Source organism: Pteropus vampyrus, unplaced genomic scaffold, assembly GCF_000151845.1.
Source record: "Pteropus vampyrus isolate Shadow unplaced genomic scaffold, Pvam_2.0 Scaffold133, whole genome shotgun sequence".
Classification (NCBI taxonomy): domain Eukaryota; kingdom Metazoa; phylum Chordata; class Mammalia; order Chiroptera; family Pteropodidae; genus Pteropus; species Pteropus vampyrus.
Genome location: NW_011888914.1, coordinates 3910744 through 3930588, shown reverse-complemented (window position 1 = coordinate 3930588; position 19845 = coordinate 3910744). Strand labels below are relative to the sequence as shown.

Below are 19845 nucleotides of genomic sequence, written 5' to 3'. Positions count from 1 at the left end.
GAAATCTGAAAACTACTGTTCTAGACAGTCTAAGTCCTTTAGAGATTTTCACTTCCTTTACTGATACAAACAGCAAATCCAAGAAAATAACTGAGAAGGAAGAATATGTGTATTAGTTTTACAGTCACTCATAAAAGAAGTGCAGTAGTTGAAAAAAGAAAGATCCCAGAGAGTAGAACATATTGAAGAACATAATATTCATATACTCCATCTGTTCAGAGGATCATGCAATAGAGGAAAAAGAATATTCCATTTCATTTTAGCACAGTCTCAGTCGGACAACCACCATGAATGTCAACTGGAAGGCCAACTGAAATTTAAATAGAGTGCAGATAAGAACGATCTATAATCCTGTCGACTAGCAACCACTAGGATTAAATGGATCTTTCATCATTTAAGGAAAGAGAAATAACATCATCATGAAAACTCATAGGAAAAGTAGAACTTTAAACATAAATTCCATTCAAAAAATTTCATTAAAAAGGAATAAAGTTTTAGAAAAGGATTATATACTCAGTAGGATGCCAGAAGTCAAAACGTCTTAAGAAAAAGATAGACCAAGTAATAAGAAAAAAGCTAGATGAAAAGAAAAAATAACAGGATGAGATTTAAGGGAAAGTAGTAAAATAAAAAGTAAATGTTACAGAAAAGGGTAAAGATCCCACTTTAAAGAAACTGACATTAGGGAAAAATTAATCTTTCATATGAGACCAAATCTCGAGATTTTCCAGACTGCAGGGGGAAAATAGAAAAAAAATTAAACCAATTATGTTGTATAGAAATAAGCCAATCCAAGATAACAATTTTAAGTATGTCCAAAGAAGCCAGAATACTCAGAACTGATGCAAGAATAAAGGGCATTTAATAGCCACATCTTTCTTGAAAATGTCCTTGAGTTCATACTGTAGTTAAAGATGGTATGTCCTTTACCCTCTCTAACCAGAGACACCAATAAAATGATAGGAATGAAATTAACCCAGAACAATAAAAAGCAATTGGAAGACCATCAGAAGATGAGAAAGATTTCAATAATTTCTGAAATACAGAGAACAGAAACCTGTTGACAGATAAACCACAACATTGGAGGGAACTTCACTGAAGAAGAGGGGAGAGCTGACCATCAGTAAAGTGACAGCTGAGGGGAACAACTCTGAAACTGCTGGGCCATCAAACAAGAGCAATGAAGATCACGTATCACTTAGCTATTACATTTGGAGATTTCTGCCATCTTTGTTTCAGAACACAAAAAAATTATATTCTGATGAATAGCTTGGAATATTTCTACCCTAAATACTGGCTAATGTTTACAATTTCCTTCATCTAAGAGTAGCAAAATAAGTTCCAATAACACATAGGCAGAGAATCCATGAAGAAACCCAAACTGTAATTCTGTTTACATTTCTTTAGTCAAAAGTAAATTGTATGATGTAAAAGAACTTAATTTCAGCTCTAACAAAAACCAGAAACTTGCCCCGTGCTTTAATCAAACCCAATGTTTTCAAATTACTGAAACTGTAGCATAGGTGCAACTTTCTCCTTCTCCTGGAAGTCACATCTAAGCAACAAGGAAAGATTTTTGTGTGTGATTTTTATTTACCAAAGAGATTTTTTTTTTACATAATCCCAGTTTTCAGCATAACTCAGAGGCAAATATAATCCACAGACTCTAAAATACAAGCATAGGCTACAAAAAGCAGCTAGAATCTGAAAGAAACCTCAAGAGAAAAGTGGCTAAGAAAAGTTCAAAGTGCGGCTGGAAGAACTAGCAGTAGATCTCAGAAACTGCGCCCAAAAATACATTCCCTAAAAGTAAATGTATTGCTCTTAAGTACAAAAGCTAATTTCAGTGTTTGAAATATTGAGTGCAGCAACCAGGGTTAATAGGGCTGGGGACAGAAGCACTCCAGCTCCCAGACTGTTTGGAGAAACAGATTTGGTGGATCTACTTTAAAGAATCACACAGAAGAGCTATACTGCCTAGAACGTCTGACTCTACAGTGAAGTTTTAGGTAGTATAATCTAAAATTTTAATCACTCCATGTACGCCTCTATAGCAACCTATTGCAAATAACTGATCCAGGAATATCTAATTTATTTAAAGATGAGTATTATTAAGAGAACTAATATAACATCAATACAAAAATACCAAATGAAAGAGGCAGAAATGTAATAAGACATTGCAGAAATAATGCCCTACAATGGATGAAAATTATTACCAAGCACTTTATCATGACTTTAAAAATTAATAAAACTCTTGCTACTATAAAAACAACAAAGCAAAAAATGTAAGGATTCAAGGGAAAAGATGGTATAACAACTAAATAAGATAGAAGATAATATGACAAAACACAGGGAAAAAAAATCAAGGGAAAAAAATCATCATCACAGAAATGAAGATACAAGAGACTATATATTTAAAGGACACGACAAAATGAAACAAAATGAGGGGAAAAGAGTTTAAAAGGATCAGGGCATCACTATTAGATTTAAAGCAGTGGTTCTCAAAGTAGGGTCCCGATACCAGCAGCTGCAGTTCATTTGAGAATCTGAGAGAAACTGCAAATTCTCAGGCTACCACAGACCTACCAAAATCAGAAAATCTGAGAGTGGAACCTTACAATTTTTTTTAACAAACCATCCAAATAATTCTGATGCACACTAAAGTTTGAGAACTGCTGCTCTGGAAGCTGGAAAAGGGGATATAGAGTGAGCACAGTCAGAATGCTCGAAAAGTAAAACCAAACAATATAACATCACAGATATTTAAAGATACAAGTCAATAAGACTTAAAACTCAAATCTACATATTAAAAGGGCATACATAAGTGCCAGAGAAAACTAACCTAACAATCAACTTCAAGATAAATTAAGTAAATTACTGAACTTTAAAGATGAAAAAATAATCTTTTGAGCAAAGAGACAAAAAGATTAAGTTAATTAAAATGGGGGCGGGGGCAAAAAAATCAGATGACATTTTATTGCTTCACAGAAAGAATAATTTTAGAAGACAGTGGAACACTCACAGGTTAAGTGTGAGTCAAGGATTTTATATCCCTCCAAACAACTCTTCAAAAGTAAAAGTTACATCATGCAAACATGTTCAAAGATACAAGAAGAATTAAGGGATCACTCTTCTCATGAAGTATTCTTGAAAACAACACTGAGAGATAAACTTCAGCCAAGCAAAAAATTGCTGAGGAATTTATGAGAAAAGGACCACTGTTTCAAATCATTAAAGAGCATTTAACTGTAAAATAAAACAAATGTGAAGATTAAGATAAAAGAACAAAAGATACATATCATCTATCCAATAATATGAAAATAATATAAATAAAAATTGACAGGAGAAAGAGAGAAAGGATGGGTTGAGACTCCAAGTTCATAATTTAATTAGAACAAATCAAATAGTAGTGTATAAGCATATTTAACAGTATGGAAGTAGTATTATTCATTAAAAACTAATAGTAGAGAAATGGGAGTAAAAGAAGAAAGATGAAAACACATGCTACTTATAGTATTAATAGGCAGGAATTTAATAGGTGATGTGTAAAGAAATACAGAACTACAGATATCATATAAAGATATAATTATGACACTAACCACTAAACCAAAAAATACAGACCATCCAAATATCAGAAAACTACAAACACATTGCACCCACACACGTTTTAACGGCAGAATAAAAGATATATGGTTAACTATAAATATAGAAAACGTAATATAACGTCAGCATTGATACGCAAGATATCTATCATATGGATAAATGTACACAGAATAAATCATCACTTTATAAAAGTTATACATGTCCACAGGAGAATTTGCACTCAAGTGTTTACAGCAACAAGATCCATAATAACTAAAAATTAGAAACAAAACGTCCATCAACTAAAGAACAGATAAATGTCATGTATCCATATATTAAAATATTATTCAGCCATTAAAAGTAATGAAATACTGATTCGCACTATAAAGTAAATGAGCTTTAATGACATTAGGCTATGTAGAAAAAAGCCAGTCACAAAACACCACATGTTGTATGAACCCATTCTATGAAATGTCCAGAGCAGGCAAATCTATAGACAGAAAGTAGACTGGTGACTGTCAATAGCTGGAGGTATAGGGAAGAGTGAGGAATGGTCGCTAATGGATACAGTTTCTTATGAAGGTGATAAAAATGCTCTAAAATTTATTGTGGTGATGGTTGCACAACTCTATGAATTGTGCATTAAATTGAATTCAATGAAATCGTACATTTTAAGTGGGTAAATTATATGATATGCAATTACATCTTAATAAAGCTCTTTAACATTCTAAATAACAAGTTACAGTGTAGATCACAAAGAAAAAACTGCAGTATACAAAACACAAACCTAAAAGAATGCAATTCCAAAAGAAATGAAATAGTAAGATAGACAAAGGCAAATATAAACAAAAAGAAACACAATATAAGTCACAATCTTAGCAGACAAAAAAAGATAAAACAAGTCAAAAAAAGAATAGTTCATAATATATAATAAATCCAAATGAATAAGTAATATCTATGAATTTATCATCACCAAAAAGCGTAACATGAGTATTAATGAGGAACTTTAGAAGGCATTATAATTAAACAGACACTAGTGTTAGGAGGCTTTCATTCACCATTCCTAGTCCATGATAAACCAACTGAACCAAAAATAAATATGAATATAAAAAACTAAAAACAAAAACATAATTAGAAAGGTAAATCTGACTGACAAATATCAAAATCTTGACTAAGAAAATTTTAAATATCATTATTTGAAATGTCTAAGAAATAGTCTAAAAATTGATTACAACTTATAATAGATTCCAAAAAGCAGAATAAGTACAGGTAATATTCCTTCATCTCAGCACAATAAAATTTAACTAGTAACAAATTCTGAAAATAAAAAGGCCTTTCCACCTTGAAACTTCAAAAACACTAACAAGTGTGGGAAAAACAATAAATAAACCAAAATTGCAGAATTCTTAAGAACGTAACAAAAGTTATCAGATATCATATTCTAGACAGCATACTATGGCAGGCTCAGAGAAAGGAATGAAAATTAATTAAGCACCTAACTCAAAAAGTTAATAAAAGACAATAAAATAAAGAGAGGTACAAAGAAGGAATTAATGAAACTCAAAGTAGGCTTTGCTTAAGAAACAAGCAGAAATTTTTAAAAATTAATCCAAAGACTGGAAGGAGGGAAAATAAAGAGCTATCATTTTTAAGAAAAAAAGTGACAAAGCATTCAACTAATAAATCATATGAGAGAAAATAACCATAAAAACAGAAGAAATTTAAAGTTTTATAATCAATTGCTTTCCTCAACTCCATACGAATAATTTTAAAACATTAATGAAACGGATATTTTACTAAGAATCATAATTTACGCAAATAGATTCCAGAAGAGAGTGAAAATCTAAACATTTCAATTTCCACAGAAGTGAAAAAAATCTAAAATCTGTTAACCCAATTCCAACATGCTAGGGCCAAATAGTTTAATGGGAGGATTTCACAACACCTATAAAAACTAGATAATTCTTATGCTCTTAAAACTACTCTAGAACATAGAAAAATAAGAAAATCCTAAATTCTTTTTATGAAGCAAGTATAATGCTGATGTAAAAATTTCCAAAGATTTACAGAAAAAAAAGCATTTATGAACAACAATGTAAAAATCCTCAATAAACGTCAAAAAAAAATGGACAGTACATTTTTTAAAAAAAAACAGAGAAAGATTCTATGTTCACGAATAGGAAAATCTGTACTGTCAAAATGTCAGTTCCTCCCAACTTGACCTATAGACTCAATGCAAACCCAGGCAAAATTCTAGCAAATTATATTGCAGAGACCAACAAAGCGATTCTAAAGTTTATATAAAGAGGCAAAAGACCCACAATAGCCAACATGATATTGAAAAACAATGCTGAACAACTAACACTCCCTGACCCTTAGACTTACTATCAAGCAACAGTAATCAAGACAATATGCTATTGGAAAAAGAACAGGCAAATAGATCAGTGGATAAAATAGAGAGCCTAGAAATAGACTCACATAAATAGAGCCAACTGATCTTTGACAAAGTGGCAAAGGCAATACAATAGAACAAAAATGAATTTTCATCAAATGGTACTGGAACAACTGGATATCACATGCAAAAAAATGAATCTACACCTTACATCTTTCACAAAAATTAACTCAAAATAGATCAGATATCTAAATGTAAAACACAATACTATAAATCTCCTAGAAAATAACACAAAAGAAAACTTAGAGGACCTCGGGGTATGGTGTTGACTTTTTAGATATAACACCTAAAGACACAATCCATGAAAGACATAAGTGATAATCTGGACTTCGTTAAAATTAAAAACTTCTGCTCTGTGAAAGACGATGTCAAGAGAAAGAAAAGAGCCATACGCTGGGAGAAAATATTTGCAAAAGGCACATCTGATAAAGGACTATTACCCAAAATATATGAAGACTCTTAAAGTCCACAAAATAAATCTTTGAATTAAAAAATGAGCCAAAGACTTTAAGAGATACTTCACCAAAGAAGATGTACAAATGAAAAATAAGCATATAATAAGACAATCCACATCATATGTTATTCGGGAACTGCAAATTTAAAAAACGATGAGATACCACTACACACCTATTATATTGGCCAAAATCCAGAACACTGACACCACCAATACTGGCAAGGGTGTAGAACAGGATCTCTCATCGCTGGTGGGAAGGCAAAATGATAAGCCACTTTGGAAGACAGTCTGGCAGCCTTACAAAACTAAATATACTTTAAACATCCTATCCAGCAATTTCAACCCAAAGAAATTGAAAACTTATGTCCACAAAAAACCTGCACACAAACGCTGACAGCAGCTTTATTCGTAATTGCCAAAACTTGGAAGTAATCAAGATGTACCTCAGTAGGTGAATGAACGAATAAAATGTGGTAAAAAGAAATGATCTACCAAGCCATGAAAAGACATCTAAACGTAAATTACTAAGAAAAAGAGGCAATCTTAAAAGGCTACATGGTGTATGATTCCAACTACATGACATTCTGGAAAAAGCAATCTAAAAAGATAGTAAAAAAAATAAGTGGTTGCCAGGGGACAGGAGAGGAAAAAGACGTGAACAGGGAGAGCCCAGAGGATTTTTAGGGCAGTGAAAATACTCTGTAGGATATTATAATGATGGATATATGTTGTTATACACTTGTCAAAACCCACAGAATGTACAACACCAAGAGTGAATCCTAATGTAAACTATGAACTTTGAGTTATTATGATATGTCAATGTAGTTTATCCTTGGTAACAAATGTACCATCATAGTGAGTGATTTTGATAATGTGGGAGGCTATGCATGTGTGGTGGCAGAGGGTGTAAAGGAAGTCTCTGTATCTTCCTTTCAATTTGTTGTGAACTCAAATCTGCTCTAAATAATAATAACAACAATAATGATAATGACGATAACATATCAAGATTAAGTAGGCCTTAGCCCAAGGACACAAGAAAGCTTCGGTGTTAGGATATATTTTCATGAAATAAACAGAAAAAAAAAAATAGTATTATATTATAGCAGATAAAAAGCCATTTGACAACAGTAAAAGTAAAATGACTCAGTAAAAGAACCAGACACTTGTTTAACCTTATAAAATAGGTTTCAAACTCAAAGACAACATTATACTATGAATAAACACAAGCATTCCCACTCAAATCAGGAACAAGATAAGAATCCTTAAAACTATTACTACAATTTAAAATTGTACTCGTGTGTAACTAAATTAGGCAAGAGAAAAACTGATGTAAAAAATATCTAGTTAAACTATGTCTATTTATATGACTGAATACCTAGAAAATCCAAGAAAATCAACTGAAAAATTATTACACAGTAACAAAATACAGCGAGAGTTTGATAAAGTTAGTATACCAAAGTCAACAGCTTTAAAAACTCATTTTGAATAAAAAACGTCTGCTAAAGTCCCGTAGCTAACATCATACTTAGATAAAAAACAAAATTTCCCTGCCCAAAGATAAAGAACAAACAAGGCTGTTCATTCTACTTCTATTCAACATTAAATGAGAGGTTCTAGACTATAAAATAAGGCCAAAAAAGAAAAAAAAAGAAGAAAGGAAAAGGAAGGATGGATGGAAGGAAGGAAGGAAGGAAGGAAGGAAGGAAGGAAGGAAAGAAGGAAGGAAGGAAAGAAAAAAGAAAAGAAAAGAAAAGAAAAGGAAAGAAAAGAAATGGAAAGAGAAGGAAAGGAAAGAAAAGAAAAGAAAAGGAAAGGAAAGGAAAGAAAAGAAATGGAAAGAGAAGGAAAGGAAAGAAAAGAAAAGAAAAGAAAAGGAAAGAAAAGAAAAGAAAAGAAAAGAGAAAAGGAAGGAAGGAAGGAAGGAAGGAAGGAAGGAAGGAAGGAAGGAAGGCAGGCAGGCAGGCAGGCAGGCAGGAAGGGAGAGAGAAAGAAAGAAAGAAAGAAAAAGAAAGAAAAGGAATCCAGATTGGAAAGAAAAAAGTAAAAGTGCCCTATGTTTGCATATAATAAGCGAGATAAAAGATATAAGATCAATATACAGAAAATCAATGTATCTCTATCTCTATATATTACTAACAATTAGAGTTAAAATTTTTTAAATGTTATTTACAATAGTATCAAAAAGTATGAAATAAATCTGCAAAAAGTCAGGTGAGTAAAACCTGATACTTAGAACTACAATAATTTCTGGGAGAAAATAAAGAAAATAAAAGAACATACCAGGTTGATAAACTGGAAAAATGGGACATTGTAAAGATGTCAATTCTCTACCTAAATTGACCTATGTATTCAACACAACTACAATCCAATTCCTAGCAAGCTTTTTTGTAGAAATTGGCAGATGACTCTAAAACTCATATGAAAATGCAAATGACTAGAATAGCCGAAACAACTTCAAAAAAGCAGCATAAAGTTGGAAGACTAAGTCTGATTTCAAGATTTATATAAACAAAAGTAATCAAGATAGCATGGTACCTGTGTAAAGATAAACAATTAGATGAAAGAAATATAAGTCTATCAATAGACCCAGACATATATGACAATTTATTTTTCATAAAGTTGCAAAAAAACTCAGTGAAAAAAGGAGGATCTTCCTTCAATAATTGGTATAAAAACAACTGGATATCTATATGTAAAATAAACAAACAAAAACCTATCAATAAGCTTAAAACAACCCAAATTTCTATAACTATGAAATAGTTAAATTATAGTATGCTGATAAAATGGAAATTTGTGCATATGTTAATAAAAAGAATTAGGGCAATCTGTATGTACCACTATTAGGGCCAGGGACCCAATATATATTGCTATTAAAAACAAAACAAGGTGTAAAACAGTGTTAAGAATCACCTCTTAGGTAAAAGTGGTAAGAATATAAATAAATATAGTTGCTTATGTATGCACAAAGACATTCTGATGGATACACTAAATACTTATAGCATTGGCTACTCTTCTGAGAAGATAATAAAATGGATAGAAAACTTTCAGAGAAACTATTAGCTGTGTCACTTCTAAAATTTTGTTAACCATATTTAATCTATTAAAATAATTCTTTTCCAATTAGCCTTCAAATTGGAAATGCAAATAAAATTGTAAACTGAGAAATTGCTACTTGTTATTATTATTTTGAATGCTGTATTCTAACTATGTATATTAAGATAAAAACTGAACAACTCATTATCCCTGCACTGTGTTTGATAGATTAAATTAGACAAAATGAAGAGGTTGTTAGCAGAGCTATACTAATAAAGTCGTAAAATCAAAGTTATCTTGAAGATTTTTATAGATATACAGAAATGAAATTCTATTATTTTCTATGAAAAAGTATACATTTTTCCATAGCTGTAAATTTTGTTTAAAACCAGATAAACACTAGCCCTCCTCATAAAAATGATATATACTTCTCTGACAAATGTTTTATCACTCATAATATCACTATTTTACTATACTCATTAGCCAAGATAAAAATAATAAGAATCTCTACAGCAATAATCTATCAACCGTAGCTACTATCCTGTATCTGGTGCTACTATAGTCTTGCCCTTTAAACCAACTCTGCTACAAAATATGCTTTCTTTCTGTATTCTACAACCAAAAACAATTTCAAGAGAAACTGAGAACGAAAAATAAAAGTAAAAACTGAAAAGGGGGGAAGGGGAAACTAATAATTAAAATTCCAAATATGAATTTAAAAAATTCCAAATATGCTTTAAAAAAAGCCTACAATTTTAAAAAGGGGTTATATAAGCTAAGTATAAAGAAAAATAGTAAGAGCATCATGTTTTTCTATTGAAAAACTACATTAAGTTGTTCAACATAACTGATAACTGCTTCAGATCCCTAAAGAACAGTTCTCATAATCATCTACTGCCAAATATTTCTAAACAGCACTGATTTTGACTAATGAACTATACTAAGTCACATTTTCTTAGATGCTGAACTTTGAATTATGATAGCACAAGCTGTCAAATTAGCTTTTTTAAAAACGAATGCAAACTGAAACAATTTGGCTTCTGCCCAACTTTCACACTGTATTTATAATTTAGAAAATATTTCTGTAAGAGAATATGGCTCCAATTAGCAGATTTCCACTAAGGGTAAGGTCCACATTAAGTGTCAACATTATCTTTACCCTATCAATTGGGCAGGGCACAGACGTGCACAAGCTCTTGCAGGAACTCCTATAAATTGCCTACTGCCAAAAGACACACAAAAGGCAAGAAGTGAATGTGGGAAGATCATAGCAGCAGAAGTCAACCAATAGTCCTATGCCAAACAGGCATTATGCAAAATATTAATGAAAGAAGAATGATAAGTTTATATTTGTTGAGAAGAAGGCAGGCAACAGTGGTGGGATTAAGGGCTAATACCAAATTGAGTGGACATGAGTAGAAGCAGATAAAATACAATAAAAACTTACATCATCTAACATGGGAGGTTATATTAGAAAAGAGTTTAAAAGATATAACTGCATATGTTGCTATATTTCCTATATTATTCTATCATAACCACCCCTCCTCCAAAAAATAATCATCCCACGGTACATCTTTACTGTCAAATACTATACAGCAGCTAAAAAATAATGCAGCAAATCTCCATGCACCAACATGGAAATAGTTCCAAGCCATACTGTTAAGTGAAGAAACAATAATCCCAGAATATTTAGCATGATGCATTTTAAGTGTTCAAACAACAAAAATAAATAATAAAAGAAAGTCATCCATGTACATACACATATGTAAATAAATTTTTAAAATAAGACTATGTACTAAACATTGTTGACCTTCAGAAGGCCTAATGGGTTATTTTCACTCATATAACTCTACACTGCTTACAACTTTTTAAAAAATATAATATGAACAAACAGCCATGAATCAAAAACTATGATGAGAAATAAGGAAGCAACCTAGTTTAAGTTTCCATTACTGAGAATCTTACTAAAGAGGAGAAGACCTGGTAATTGTACATGTGTTTTTCAAAATAGGACTAAATTCAATTCAAGTAATCTGGAAAAATCAAGACAACTGGGCAGAAAAATGTCATTCATGTTCCTCTCACAAGCTGAATTAGGATATATTATAAGTATTAATTAGAAAACATTACCTTCCTTGAAGTATAAATGTCAAAAAATGGCTTATTTCTGACACTAAATGGTTCCTGTGTTTTGTCAATGAGACCGGTCTTCATTTTTTCATGTCGGGGATTTATTATTTCTCGTTCTATACACTGCAGACGAATATTAAAATCACAATCTCCAACCGGTTGTGCCTAAATTAAATGAGACAATTATTTAATTTCCAAATCTAAAAACTATTTTTTCAGCATAATTATCAAGGCTATCACATTGTATATAGCAGTCTATATAAATAGCATCCTATGGAGCTGCCCAACGCGCACAGCCTGCAAAACCATACGTGCCAGCCTTGAAAATATATGACTAATGATAGAAGCATACCTAAACACACACACACAGTTATTTACTTTAAAATTACAAATGCATAAAATAGTATGAGAAAGGGGTATAAATCTACTCATATAAACTGATCCAAAATTTTCAAATCTGAATTAAAGTATTAATATATGATTAATCATTTTTCTTATTTATATGAATTAGTAAAATTATATGAATTAGTAAAACTTGTATAAAAACTAAAATCCACATAATTCAGGAAAGTATAAGGAAATACTATATCAAAATAAGCAACATCGGCACCTATAATGTTTTTTTGTTTGAAATGCTAACACTGCAGGCATCAATAAGTAGAAGATATTAGACAAATACAGCCTCAACTCTGAAAATTAATATAGAACAATGTTTGCAAAATATATTTAATTATACAGTTATAAAGAACTCTTCTGCCCTCATATGGATATATGGTATATATGGGGTGTGTGTGTATAAAATATGTGGTTTAAACTATGAAATAAAAAGTGCATGTATGTTTTTGTATGAGTTGAGGGTAGGGGCTTTGCCCTATCCTAATGGCATATACAAATATTGCTTAACATCATCTAGATAACAGTACTGGTCCAGATTAGCAGCATCACCTCAGTGGTATCTCAAGTACCTCCCTTCTTTACTTTCCAACTGGACACCTTTCCACACATTTTTCCCATCTTTTCCTCTTCTTCCTCTTCTCTACTTTATATTACTCAGCTTAACGTTCACCCAAATTAATGTTTACAAGGGATGGCAGCACTTGCTTAAGCTGTGAACATTAACTATGCCTCGAGAATGACTTTTTCTCAACTTTGAAAGGCTCACAATTTTGAAAGTAAAGAAAAAAGAGCAGGAGAAAGTGAGCAAGAGCTAGGTATGTTCCCTTTACATAGAACTATATATAACTTTATATAGGGTATTTATTGAGGAAATGCTAGTAAATAACCACACAGGCCATGTGTAATCTTTTCATGTCACCTGCGTCATCCAAAGGATGAAAAACCTAAAATGCTAGGTTTATTTATTAGGCCTATTACATTAATTCAGACCCCTATAAAATTAAAATGGAATTAGGAAGCCCTCTTTTTTAAAGAAAATAAAAAGTCTAATAACTGTTTAAAATGTATTAGTCTAAATTCCCTCCTAGATATATTTCACTTTAGAATATACATAAATTCACCAAAGCAAGAAAAGGCTGAAAGCAAGTTTACCTTCAAATCCACGCTGCCTATCATAAAGGAAGCTCTTGATAGACAGGTGTTGAATCATTCAGAATGGACTACAGAAACATTCAATAACTGTTGACTAATTGGTCTCCCTATTTTGAGTTCTTTCTCATTTCAAAACACTATGCATGCTACCACTGGAGTTATCTTTCAAAATAATAAAAATATGATCATAGCTTTATCATATCTAAACCTTTCAATAGCATCCTATTACAAACAGAATGAAGCTAAAATGTCTTATTCAAGTAAACTGGACCCCTACTCACCAATCTATTCTCATTTCCTGCTATGTCCCATATACTACCACACATCAAGTGCTAACAACCATCTGATGCTCCTGGTCAACAAGACTCAATTCTTCAAAATTAATCTGTGTCATTTTATAAGTAATTCCACACTTCAACGACTCAACAATACCCAGAGTAAATTAGAATACTCTCACCTCTGCCTTACTTCTCATATATTTCTATATCTCTCATATACTTTTGTTGTTATAATATTACTGTTTCTTTACATTTATAGTCTCATCCATAAGACAAATTTTGTACCCAATCTAAACACAAATCTTAACAAATGTACCTATGTATATTAACTTTTAATAAATTGCATACATGTACAACTCTGTGCTATAAAAGATATAAAAACTGAATATATAAAAAATAAGCAGAAGTTCTGTTTTCTTCTCAAATCCCAATGAAGTGCTGTGGAAGTGGCCCTCTTTGGAGATCAGCACATTAAATTATGAATTCCTTGAAGGTAAGAAAACATGTCTTATTCATCTGTGTATACCCAATACCTCGAACAATACTTGACATATAAAAAATGGTCAATGAAAATTCTTGCTGGACAAAAGAATAAACTAAATAACTAAAACATTTTTAAATATTATTAAAAAAAATTTTTTTTACAACAATGACCTTAATTTGGTGATTCAAAATAAACAAAGTGGTTAACCATCAATGAAGGTTCCACAGCAAATTAAAGAATATATGATGCTTTCAATTATAAATATTCTCTAATATCAGAAAGAATGACTTTAAAACCAATGAAATATAATAAAAGACACTCAATAAATACTTATTGAACGAACACTTGCAGACCTAGAGATGAAAAGTATAACTTAATCATTTTTACAGCAAAATATGGATGAATTTCCTAAACAAGACACAAATGCGCAAACTTTGCATTCTAATAAATTTAATTTCATTAAAATGAAAAATTTCTGTGGATCAATGGATACTAATTTAGAAAAGACACTGCTTGCCACATTTATAACCAAGAAAGAATTAAAATTCAGTAAAGACTAATTCCTACACATTAAGAAGAAAAAAAAACTGGCAACCAAATAGAATTAAAAGATCATTTGAACCTGCAATTAAATCACAAAAGAAAAATCCAAAAGAGTAAAAATAAATGTGAAATATGCTTAACTTCATTAGTAATCAGGGAAAAGCAGATTAAAACAAGATGAGATATTATTTCACACATATCCAATTGACAAAAATTTGATATCTGACAATACCAACTGTGGTAAATTAATACAACTACTTTTGAAGAATTTAGCAACGCAACTAATATAATAAAGCTGAAGTTGCCAATTTAATCAGAATCTCCATGCTGTACGGATGAGGGACTGGACTTTTATAAACACTTTCCAGGTGATTACATCGCAAGAATGAGAACTGTCCCAGAGAAGCTGTGACACACGTGCACAAGAAAAAATGTATAAAACTGTTCAATATAACTGCAGTACAGCAGCAAAATATGGAAACTCAAATGATCGTCAAGAAGAAAAAAGATAAATTTCATATATTTATATAATATAATCATCAACAGTAATTAAAGTGAATGAACAAAACCTATATATTAATACAGATAAAACTCTACAAAAAATGTGAAGCAATGCTGGGTACCACAATACAGTACAATAACATTTATATAACACTAGAAACCCTGCAAAAGAACACCATATATATTTTATAGACACACACATTGGCAATAAAGGTCTCAAAAATACTCATGAGGATAATAACACCAAAATCATGGTAGAAGTTGTTACCTCTGGGTAAGAGTGTTAAGGATAGGATGACAGAGGTGTGTATAAGAAACTTCTAGATCTGTAGTGATTTGTTTCTTATTAGTAAGAAAGTAGAGTAAAAATGACAAAGGTAAGCTTCAACAAATCTGGTGGTCAATACATAAGTATTCCTTATACTCTCTACACTTTTGTGCATGCTTAAATTTTTCATATTTTGTTAAAGAATTAGAAGGCTACTGTCTAAGACAAAGTTCCCAGGCTAAGAAGTAAACTTGCACTGAATACATTTTAAAGCAGAGCTCTGTATCAAGAGGCAAAGGACACAGTGCTCAATCACAAAGAAACAAGGCCACCCCCACCCTTTATGTCTCATTATAGGCCAATGAACATTATTCCAAGGTCTGTGACAAGAGTAAGTAAATTCTGGAAAGCATTACTTTTGAGGAATACAGTAGTCATAAAGAGAACAAAATTAAAACATGATGGTTTCTGACCCTGAGTTTCTTATATTTGAAATTGTTTGAAATACAGAAATTCAACAAAAAGAGATAGATTGAAAATTTCCAGGAAAAAATGCCATTATGTAATCTGGATTAATATAATCATGGATCTGAATATTGCAGTTTAAATATATAAACCCCAAAAAACAACTTTTTAAAAATTTTGTTATACATCTTCAAACCTTAGACCTTAATACTTTTTATTCCAGAATTCTTAATTGCTTTCAGTCTGCTTAGAATACTAAATGATCATACAATCTGCATAATATATTTCTAGAGCAATGATTATACCTTTTCATAGATGTACACTATTGAGTTTCTCCCATTTACAGAATTCATCGCGTACTACTTAAATAATTTCGACATTCAATTAAACATTAACAGGCAAACAGATTCTTGTCTAGTCTAAAACTGTAGGATAGAGAATACAATTTCTCTTTTTGATATCTATTTACAATAGGGAATTTTATATTTTGTTTTTAAGTTTCCTGCTTGTGCTTAAGAATAATATATTTTTGCCTCAAAGTTACATATTCAACACTCGATCAGTTTCTCTCTTTTTTTGAAGTGGTAAACAGTAATAAAATGGGAGGACTTATTTTTTTTTAAATCAAATACAGGATAACTAAAACCAAGAAGTTTCTATTTTACAATATACTATCTTGTTTTATCACAGTTAAACTGTTTTTCTTTACTCACTTGAAATATCTAAAGAATCTGAAGACAAAGAAATGTGCAAAATATTAGGCAATAAGAGAAAGAAAAGGAGATGTAAAAGTATTAACAAGATAACAATTGAATAACACAATTGTTATTCAATTGTTACAATTTTTCTTTCCTATTATCTCTAAAGCAGTAACACTTTTTGTTAAAAACATCTATTATCTCAGTGACATTTTTTACTTTATAAATTATAAAAAGAAAAAAATTATAAAAAGTACTTACATTAAATTTAATTATATCATAAATCAAATATCTAGGAACCGCTTGTCCATTTACTCTGTCAATAATCATTTCCTTGAAAGAGAAAATAAGATAAGTTTCTTCATTCTTTAATAGCAATTTAATTTGACTGAAATATAACACATAGAAAGCATATAAATCACAAATATACAAATCGATGAAATTTCAAAATGAACACACTTATACCTGGATCAAATCAATACTGTCAGCACCACAAAAGTCCCCATTATTGAAATAAAATCACACACTATCTCCTCGTTATATTTTTATATTTCAATTTCTATGCTATATTCTGTTTTATGTTTGAATTACTAAGTAACTATTATGATAAAAAGACAACAAATTTTAAATTCCAAATCACAGTTTTAAAAATAATTTTATCTTCTGGGTATCTACTCAAAAAAATTGAAAACATTTATCCTTAAAGATATATGCACCCTGATGTTCACTGCAGCATTATTCATGGTGCAGCATTATTCATGACTGGATAAAGATGTGGTATATACACAATGGAATATTACTCAGCCATAAGAAAAAATGAAATATTTCCATTTGTGATAATATGCGGATGGATCTTGAGATGATCATGCTAAGTGAAATAATTCAGACAGAAAAAGTTGAGAACCATATGATTTCACTCATATGTGGGATATAAAACTGAAAGCACAAATGAACAAGACAAATAAACAGAGACTCACGGACACAGACAACAGTGGTTACTGGAGGGAAATGGCGTGGGGGAAGGTAGATGAGGGTCAAGGGGGTCAAATATATGGTGATGGAAGGAAATTTAACTTTGGGTGGTAAACACACAATGCAATATATGTATGACATACTATTGAAACCTATATGATTTTATTAACCAACGCCACCTCAAATTTAATTCTAAAAATTTTGTTAAATCAGTATTGCTTTAAAATGTCAAACCACTATGTTATGCATCTTGGTTCCATGTCCATCTACTATGATCAAAGAAAACAAACAAAAGAATATGATATCAGAGCCATTAAATGAAAAATATTTAAATTCTGCAGAAAAGAGATATAGACAAAAAGATGATTACAGACATCACGTAATATTTTATAAAATTTTAATTCTTAATTACAGATTTGACCTAAAATTACTTTATTTTCCTCATATTCTTCCTAGGAAACTACACAGGGTTTTTATCTCATTTCATGACACAAAATCCACACACAACCATCTAAAATTACAAAGAACACACTGATTTAGAACAAATATATTTTATCCTATTATCAATTAATTTCTTTCTCAAATATGGACTTGTTAAGCAATATACATTTATTTATGATTACTGTCTTGAACCTAACTCTTGAAACAATTTATATCACTTTCATTAAACTGTTTAATGAAATATTTTCATTTAAATACTTGTATCTGAGAATTTTATGAGCCAACAAGGTGGTATCAATAATAAATTTCAATTAATTATTCTTTTCAAAACTGAGTGGATGGAAATCAAGTGGCCCTCCAGGTTCAGATATTAAACATCACAGAATTTCCCTCCTAAATGAACAAAATGTATCTTTCTTTATTAAACAAAAGCAAAAAATAAGATTGTCAGCAAACAAAACAAATAAAAAGGAATAAACAAATGAGTAGGCTTTAAAAATAACAGCACAGAAACTGCCAAGATTCTGGTAAAATGAAAAAGCACAGCAAGTTTCAGCTCTAAGCCTACTAAACCCCCAGAAGCCCTACTTGTAAAATGGCACAAATTCTTGATGATTATCACTATTACATTCAAATATAGATAGACACAAACTCAGTGGTTTTTCTTGTCTTCTTTTTTTCCTGTTTTCTGTAATAAATAGCAGAACACTCTTTCTGTTCCCAGACTCCATTCTAAATTGGAGAAACAGTCTGAGTATTATTGAAATAAAATAAAATAACTGAAGAAAACATTTACTAAAAGTTTTTAAATAGAACAGAACCCAGGGATTCTAACAAAGACCCAATACCTAGGCTGAGTTCTTTCCAGTGACCCCTCAGCACAGTGTCCCCTTCTTCACATCTGCCACTATTGCCCTAGGCTACAGAAAAGTAGGTATACATAAAATATTTAAGCTTAAAACTTAGGGGGAAATTGGAACTTTTGTATACTGTTGGTGGGATTGTAAAATGGTGCAACCGCAATGAAAAGTAGTATGGCAGTTCCCTCAAAAAATTAAAAATAGAACTACCATGATCCAGTGATCTCACTTCTGAGTAAATATCCAAAGTATTGAAAGCAGGATCTTGAAGAGATAGTTGCACACCCATGTTTATACCAGCCTTATTCCAATAGCTAAGAGGTAGAAGTAACCCAAATGTCCAACAGATGAATGGGTAAATAAATGTAGCATATATGTGTCTGTCTGTATATACATATATATTTTTATATATATAATTTCACTAAAATGGCTTACTATAACAGTATTCCATGTATTTAAAAGTTGAGAGATAGAAGACACATCAAAAAACTATAGTGTCTGAGATGAAAAAATACTATGGTTGGAATGAATAGCAATTTAGACACTACAGAAGTAAAGAACAGTGAACTTGAAGACACAGCAATAGAAACTACCCAAAATAAAAAAGAGAGAAAAATATTTGTTTTTTTAAATTAAAAGAACATTAGTGATTAAATCTCCAAAAGGGGCAAGGGCAAAATTACTGGCAAAATTTTTTCTACTTTTGATGAAAATTGTGAAAGATACTCAATAAACTCCAAGCATACGAAACCTGAAGATTACACCAAAGCATATCAACTTTATATCACTCAAGAGCTTGTTAGAGATTACTCCACCGTCTTTGGGTATTAAATGTTACTGTGAAGAAGTCTGAAACTTGAATCCTTCATTACAGGCCCTACCAAAAACAAAAACACACACACACACTTTTTTTCCTGCATCTTTGACTTTCCTATCCTCTGTACTTTTCCATATATTCTATTCCCCTTAGTTAAGTCCCCAGGCATCCACTCTTCTGCTTATCCATCCAATAGTTTTCTGAGCCTAAACTATGTATTAGGCATAGCTCTAAGTGCTGGATAAATTACGCATACAGTCCTTACCTTCAAGGGACTTAAATAGTCCCAGAAAGAGAGGAAAATATATAAGGAGCTAGG

At 31.1% G+C, this 19845-nt stretch overlaps 1 protein-coding gene across 2 annotated transcripts in view; it reads right to left on the bottom strand.

Moving 5' to 3' along the window:
• The window catches only part of RNGTT (RNA guanylyltransferase and 5'-phosphatase), a 235563-nt gene that overhangs the window by 141364 nt on the left and 74354 nt on the right, over positions 1-19845 (bottom strand). For both annotated transcript variants that reach the window (XM_011367370.2, XM_011367371.2), the window contains exons 10-11: positions 16698-16769; positions 11652-11816 (exon numbers count right to left, since the gene is read on the bottom strand). In XM_011367370.2, the coding sequence (XP_011365672.1) occupies positions 11652-11816; positions 16698-16769 (237 nt within the window). The remainder of the gene's footprint in view (positions 1-11651; positions 11817-16697; positions 16770-19845) is intronic.